Source organism: Chaetodon auriga, chromosome 16 (assembly GCF_051107435.1).
Source record: "Chaetodon auriga isolate fChaAug3 chromosome 16, fChaAug3.hap1, whole genome shotgun sequence".
Classification (NCBI taxonomy): domain Eukaryota; kingdom Metazoa; phylum Chordata; class Actinopteri; order Chaetodontiformes; family Chaetodontidae; genus Chaetodon; species Chaetodon auriga.
In genome coordinates, this window is record NC_135089.1 from 445,001 (window position 1) to 452,500 (window position 7,500).

General features: G+C 53.2%; 2 protein-coding genes and 1 non-coding gene across 4 annotated transcripts in view; all 3 read right to left on the reverse strand.

Annotated features, from left to right (window-relative positions):
• LOC143334591 (uncharacterized) overlaps positions 1-4,673 on the reverse strand; it is a 12,282-nt gene extending 7,609 nt beyond the window's left edge. For both annotated transcript variants that reach the window (XM_076753446.1, XM_076753445.1), the window contains exon 1: positions 1,019-4,673. In XM_076753446.1, coding sequence (XP_076609561.1) covers positions 1,019-2,850 — 1,832 coding nt within the window. In that variant the 5' untranslated portion in view covers positions 2,851-4,673. The remainder of the gene's footprint in view (positions 1-1,018) is intronic.
• Positions 4,605-4,686, reverse strand: trnas-uga (transfer RNA serine (anticodon UGA)). Its single transcript has one exon. It is a non-coding gene; the product is annotated as a tRNA-Ser (tRNA).
• A 1,467-nt stretch (positions 4,687-6,153) lies between these two features.
• The window catches only part of kpnb1 (karyopherin (importin) beta 1), an 18,830-nt gene continuing 17,483 nt past the window's right edge, over positions 6,154-7,500 (reverse strand). Inside the window, exon 22 of the mRNA XM_076753447.1 lies at positions 6,154-7,500. This exon is cut by the window's right edge and continues 188 nt beyond it. The gene's annotated coding sequence lies outside the window, so the exon portion shown is untranslated.

Genomic DNA, 7,500 nt, shown 5'->3' on the forward strand with positions numbered 1-7,500 from the left:
CACTTCAAACTTTTCTTCTCTGTTGTCTGAGTGGATTTGTGGATGACATCAGAGACAATCATCTGCACAGGAAGTGATGTCTCACTGAATGAGCTTGTGTGTTTCGTGGGTGTGTGTGTGTCAGCTCCACCTATACACACTATAAAAACTAACTTCCTGTTGTTTTACACCTGCGCTCACCTGTCCCTTTCACCAGAGGACACCTGACACACGTGAGCATTCCGACCACTTCCAAACAGTTTCGCCATGGTTACAAGCTCTGCGTCATCAGAGCAGAGTCACCACTGTCATGGCAACGCCTCGTCTCTCTCTTGAGCAGCTGGGATGCTTGTCGCCATGACAACAGTTGGAAAAAGTTGTGCCGAGTCGTCTGAAGTTTGCCTGCTGCTTTATTTTTAGACCAGTGCTAAACACTGACCTGAGAGCAGCTTCAGCCACTGCAGGAGGGTGGACAAAATACCAGGAACACCCTTCAGCACCACACGGCCTCCACCTCCGATCACTCGTGATCAATAACCGATGTTACTGCAGAGGACAAAGTGATCAGCAGTTATTGATTGAGCTGATGGATCAAAGGTTCCTTCAAACGTCAGCGTGTCAGTTTGATGTTTCCTGTCTGTGTTTGGAGAAAACTTCAGCGCTGACGTCACTCAAACCGTCCACACAGACCCAAGTTTGTGTCTCTGAGGAGGTTTTGTTGTTCACGTCCCTTCGTGAAGACGTCCAGTCGATCTCAGTTCAGAGACGAGTCCGTCTCATAGACTCATCTGTGGAAAATGTCGTCGTCTGGCTCGTCTCAATCCTCAACCGCAGCTGTCCTAAACACAATCTGAAGTTACTGCGCTAAGACCGTTCCTGTTAATTTGTCCATCCCTCTGTGGTTGTTAAAGCTGGTCTCAGGTCAGGATCGAACCCCCTCTGATCCTGATCAGCATCCTCACTGCTCAGGAGACTCCAAACTGTCAATCAACCCATTTAGAAGATAATCAATATATCAAACAGAATGTGCGTCTCTTACCTGCTGCTGTCCTGCTCCGTGTTGCTGCAGGTGGACCCCCACACGTCCAGGAGACTCCCCCCAGACGAGGTGGACGATGCCAGGGAGGGCCTCTTGTCCAATAGCCCCCCTGACCCCCCGCTGGAGCTCTTGGTTCTGAACAGCTTGCTGAGTCGGACTTTCAGGGACCCTCCTTTCCTCGACTTCCCACGCGGTGTCTTCTCCCCGTCCCTTCCTCCTCCTCCTCCTCCTCCTCCTCCTCCTCCCACGTCCCCCTCCAGAACTACCAGTGGAGAGGGGCACCGTCCCACTCCCCCCGAGGCCACGCCAAGTTTGGGGGTGGTAGCTCGGCTCTGGGGCTGGGAGCGGGACTGGTGCTGATGCTGGGGGCGGGGGCTCGGGTCTGGGCAGGAGGACAGGAGAGGGTCAGGGGAGACCTGGAGTCCACTGAGGGCTGCTGCCGCCCGAAGGGCTTGCGGGCGGACAGGGGGGTACGGGCAGGGGGAGGTGCTGCTGTTGGGGGGTCGGGGGTCTACACAGGGGGGGAGGGACACCGAAGCACCGAGGACAGCCAGTGACGACCGGCAACCCTGATCGGTGCAGACCCCCGCCTCCTCCGCCAGTCTGTGGACCTGCTGCATCAGACCGCTTAGAGTACCACTGGAGAACACAGGCCCTGCCCCCCCAGATGACCCACCGACTACCCCCACCCTCTCCCCTTTCTCAGAGTCCCCCATGTCCCCTCCATCCCTGTCCCCTACCTCCCCAAGTCTTCCTACTTCTTCAGAGCCCAGACCTTCCAGGACCAGCAGGGCATCGCTGGTCTCACTCGGGTCCTCGCCGGGTCCCATGCCCCCCGTCCCCGAGGCCAGCACACTGTGACAAGAACAGCGAGGGAGCGGGAGCACCAGCTCACCCCCACCACCTCCTCCACCCTCCCTCCCCTCACCCAGCTGGCCCAGCCTCCGGGCTAGAGCCAGTACCGGGTCCTCATCCCCAGTGGGGCAGTTCTTCCTGGGCTCCAGCAGACCCAGACGCAGGGCTTGGTCTAGCAGTCCTGGGGGCCATTTAGCTAGTCGGTCTGTCAGCAGGCGGTGTCGGTGGCACAGGACCGACCCAGGCCCAGAGTCCAGTCCTGGGATAACCTGCTGGGGAGTCTGGGATCCATCAGACCCTTTGGACAGTCTGACAACTGGGTGCCACTGGAGGAGTTGTGGCTGTGGTGGCTGCAGGTTTTCCTCTGCAGAGGGGATACAGTGTGAGTTCTGGTCCTTCCTGCCTCCAGGACCAGGGCCAGCTGTTGTGCTACCAGGACCGGTACCTGATCCAGAGTCCTGCTGCTGTCTCTGTCTCTCTGCTTCCTCCTGGAGGAACCCTGGGGGCGGCTGCTCCAGTCCACACTCCAGGATCCGGTCTCCGGACCGTAGCAGGTTCTGAAATACCATCAGCTGCGCCCTCGATCCGTGTCCTCCCGAGCCGTGCTGCACCGGGAAGTCCACAAACCGCTGGGCTTTTACAGCGAAGTCCTCCGGAGGCGGAGGGGACAGCGGCGCCTCGGAGCCCGGCGGGGCCTGCGTCAACACCAGCCCGCCGTCCAGTTCGCCTTTTCCGGGGAGCGGCGAGCTGTAGTGCGGGGAGGCCGAGCCGAGGCCTGCAGAGGGGCCGCTGGGGTCCAGATCAAACCCGCCGCTGATGCCGCCGCCGTGGTGACCCAGCACGGATTTCACGGGCCCGAACCCGCCGCCTCCGGACATCAGGTCGTCGGGCTCGTCCAGCCGGTCGTACTCCGCCGCGGACACGAGACGCATCAGGACGAAATCTGGAGACATTTCTTGTTGCGCGTCATTCATCATGACAGGCTAACGTTAGCTAGCTCGGCTAAACGGGCTCCGCTCTTACATAACACCGATATAAATAAACAGCTGCGGAGCTAACGGCGGCTAGCTTCTGCATCCTCCCTGCTAAGCTAACCGGGCAGCGCGACGGAGCACCGACCGACAGCCATCGAAGGTCCGGACCGGTTCGCAACGGTAACGGCTCCGCTGATCGCTGATGAACGACACCAAAACATGAAAAGACATGAGAAACCGCCCGCCGCCGCCGCTCGGTAACGTTAGCTAGCGGTTAGCTTCCTACCGACTCATCCTCCGGTGAGGCAACAGGGATGTGATGATGATGGGGGGCGCGCGGGGCGGCTGCGCAGCGGCGGCATCAATAATCGATCAGTGCTGATTGATAAACGGAGGCTTGGCACGCTGTGAACGGTGGACCCCGAAACCGAAACCTCCATCCGCTGAACACTTCCCGGTACCGGAGAGCCTCCGTCACTACCGGAGGTCTCTCTACCTCCCTCTCTCTCTCTCTCTCTCTCTCTGAGCGTGTGTGTGTGTGTGTGTGTGTGTGTGTGTGTGTGTTTTCAACATATAAAACAACACAATGAAAAAGCATTAAAAACCCTGACAGCTCTAATGATTATAATGATAATAATTCTGGAATATTCTTCACATTATTAACAATTTACATCAACAATTATCTTCATGGTTGATCAATCTGCCGATCAATGTGTCGATTGATCAGTTATTTGCTTTTTGAAATCAAACCGATTCTCTTTTTTAACATCGTGTGTTCTTCCTGCTGGATGGTTTTCATTAATTTAGCTTTTCTTTTTTCTTTTTTGTACTTTATACACTTTTTAATTTGTGAGTATTCTGCTGTTATATTTTCATCATTTATTTATGTATTTTTAGTCTTTTAAAATGAGTTTTTGTATTTCGTAATGAAAGTATTTCTCCACTCGGGTGAGAGTACCCGAGTGTTGTTGTTGTTGTTGTTGTTGTTGTTGTTGTTGCCTTTTTGTCTGTTTGTCTCGTGACCTCAGTCTTTCCAGAGCGCTGATGAAGAGCTCAGGTCGCGGCTGAAAGCTCTGGGACATCTCGTTGACGGACCTTGTGACTCTGCTCAGCTTCCCTCGTCAAACTGTTTCCAGCCTGAAGCAAAGTGCCTGTTTTGTTTCGTCTGTATCAACATTGAGAATCTGACCTCAGGTCAGCTCACATGACGTTGAACCGTGTGTTCCAGCAGCTCCACAAACTGAACCACAGCAGCCAAAATGCTGCGAGCAGGAATCGAACCCGCTCCGGAAAAGACCGCGGGAGCACAGGGCCGACGCGGTCAAAACCTCAGGGGGGGGGACGAGGATGAGTTTTTGGCCGAGAGGAGGGTGGGTACCTGCCCTGGGAACACTGGTGCAGAACATCAGCCCAGTATGCGTCGGGTTTACCTGTGCTCGACATTTCTGCAAACATGAGGGGAAAAGTCAGAGCAAACCGGGAGCTTTGGAGCTTTGTAACGGCAGCCTGCGCCTCACGGAGCTCAATGATTCGAGCCGTTCACAATAAAATCAGCTCAAAGTGACAGGACGAGAGGACAGACACGAACATGAACGAGTGGACATCAAGCCAGTTTGAAGAAAACTACTTTCAGTATTCGCGTTGATCCGACCGATCAGTCCCTGGCGTCACGAACACGTGACGCGTTGGGATTTGTTGGAAATGGTTCAGACTTTGTTCAGATTATTCAATGATTGCACACAAACGCAAAGCCAAAACGCTGCGAGCAGGGTTCGAACCTGCGCGGGGAAACCCCATTGGATTTCAAGTCCAACGCCTTAACCACTCGGCCATCACAGCTGACGGTAGACACGAGGGCGCCCTCCATTCAGAGAACTGCATGCTGGGCCTTTGGGAGACGTGTGTCCCCACTTACGGGCTGGGACACACGCGTGTCCTCATGGCAGTGACTCCATGATCTGATGGAAGTTTCTCTTTGGACCAGCGCGTCGTTTCCCACTCATGATCAGGATCTGCAGCGACTGAAGCTTTGAAACAAATACTCAACATATCTCTGACATGTGGCTCGGTAGAAGTATCATGTGACACAAATGAAAATAAAAGTACCTGAGAATTGTACCTAAGAACACTACTTGAGTAATTGTACTTAGTTACTTCCCAGGACTCGTTCTAAAAACATGTACACGTTTTAATGAGCGCACAGAAAACGTCCCACATCAAATCTGTTTAATCTGACTTCAGACTGTTCTCGTGTATTTTTTCCAGATTCTGTGTGTTAATTTAATTTTTGGTCACTGACGTTTTCTCATGTTTTCTGTTTATTCACGTGTTTGTATTTTATGGAGCTGCAAACAGAACATGAGACGAACGTTTGTTTTCTGTGCCACACAAATGTCCCTTAGAGGCTTCTGTAGTGTTTGGAACGTTTTAATTCAAAAGCGAACAGAGGAGAGAAAGCAGAGGAACCTGATGAAGAAGAAAACAGAAGACCTCAGTTTGAAGTTGTAGTTTCAGCCTGCGCCCACCACAGGGACCCAACTTCTTCTTCTCTTCCTTTTTCTTTCAACCAGGAAGGAATGAAACGCTTCCTGTCACGTGACAACAGCCGAACCTCTTCGACCTGTCCCATTATAAAGTTTGTCACCAGCTGATTTTCACACATCAGACAGAAAACAGCTGAAATGAGCTTTGATCACATTCAGAGACAAACACTGAAGCAGTCCTTCAAAATAAAAGCATTACTGCTTTGACGTTCTACCTGTATGGAATTTGTCTTCCTCTTAGCTGAACGTGTCACTGTCACCTGACTGATCTGACCGATCGTCTGAGCCGATGGACAGGGGACGTCCTCGTTGGGCAGTCCGGAACCTTCCACTCTCTTGTGGTTTTGTGGTCTCTGAGGCAGCTGCCGGCGTTCCACCACGTTCTGTGACCGCGGCACGAGGCTGTTCCCGCCCCATCATCCCGTCTGTCAAATGATTGGCTGCTGCGGGTCTCCGCTGGTCCTGGTGGAGGACCTGGAGGACGAAGCTCAGCAGAATGAAGCAGTTTCACGCAGACTGAACAATGAGTAACGTCCAGCTAACAGCGCCCCCTGCAGTCACAGAACGTGGTGTCACCCAGCAGGACCAGACCCGAGCGTGGGCCTCAGACCTGCGGGGCATGGCCTGAACCATCCCTCGGTTCACATCAGTGAGTGTACCTGGTCCACCCGGTCCACCTGGTGGTGCGTCCGGCGGCTCGCTGCTCGCTGCTCGTCCTCGAGCTCAGGTGTGTTTTCATGTGGTCACAAGAAGCAGCAGAGCGTTCAGTACAATATAGACTTTATTAGTTCACTAAAGTTGAATATGAAATAAAAAGCAGATTGGCTTTAAATGATTCACAATTCAGAAATAATCGAGTTGCCAGGTTCATCATGTCAACACAGGAAGTGCGTCCTCCTATGGCTGCCGCACCTCTACAAAATAAAAGCCCTCCGATGCTGAAAACGCTTCACTTTCCAGTCAAACAAAGTTATTTTTGCACTTTATTTCCAATGAGAGAGAACTTCCACCTGTTAGTGAGGAGCCGCTCTGTCCACGTCTGATTACCGTTAACGACCAAAAGTGAAGCGCTCAGACCCGGAGCCGAGGCGGACAGACCGCACTGAGCATGCTCAGACGCCATTTTCACACCAACCACAAACTCAACGTCCTGGTAAAACTCCCCGTTGGCAAAGAGCCGAGCTGCTGCCAAACAAGCCGTGAAGTGAGCGAAAAAGAAAAATCAGAGTTCTTTGTGGCGTCGAGTCAACGAAGCGTCGGCGGGACGCGGACGCCAAAGAGTCCAAAACGTGTGACGAGTCCAGGAGTCCAACAGACGAGAAAGAGCGAAATCACCAGAACTGCTTGGGGAATGTTTCACATCATTTTATTGTTTTTTCTTTCTTTATTTTCATCATAGCAATGGAAAAATATAACCTTATAACCTTATACAAACGTCTCAATTCTCTGAAATTTTAACAAGCAAAAATGGTGAGTGACCTTTTCCCAAACCAAGTGCAGCGGGAAACAGAAAGCGAAAGGCTCCACCAGCAGCTCCGCCCACTCCTCCGCTCAGCTCCGCCCGCCTGCTTCGTTCTCGCTAAACTATTTCCATTTGGCACTCGCTCCTCGGAGGACTCCTCCTCGGCTGTTTGCTTGGATTTTGTAGGAATTTAGTGCTGTAGTTTGGATAAGAGCATCGAACGGGTGGAGGCGTTCGTGTCCGTCAGACCTCCGTCGCCGTTTTAGTGCTCGGAAGAAGAAGAAAAGTAAGAGCAACAAAAACCTAAAGTTTCCACAGAAGTCCACAGAGTCCGCTCGGTTTTAGCTTCGGTTCCACAAAAGTCTTTTATTTTCTCGTCGTGTTTTTCTCTATTTCCCCTCCTCCCCCCCCTCCCCCGGCTCGGGGGGCGGCGGCAGGTCGGTGGCGTCGTGGTGATGCCGTAGGAGAGCCCGGCTACAGCGAGAGAGGTGGATCGTGGGAGGAGGAGGGGGAGGGGGGCTCCAACGAGACTTTTTGTTTGTTTTGGTTCGGGGATGGGAGGAGGGGGGAGTCAGAGTCCAGTCCACAGGCCGTCCGGGGGTGGGGGTGGGGGTGGGGGGTCGCCTGCTGGAAGCGCAGGCGGTGTGA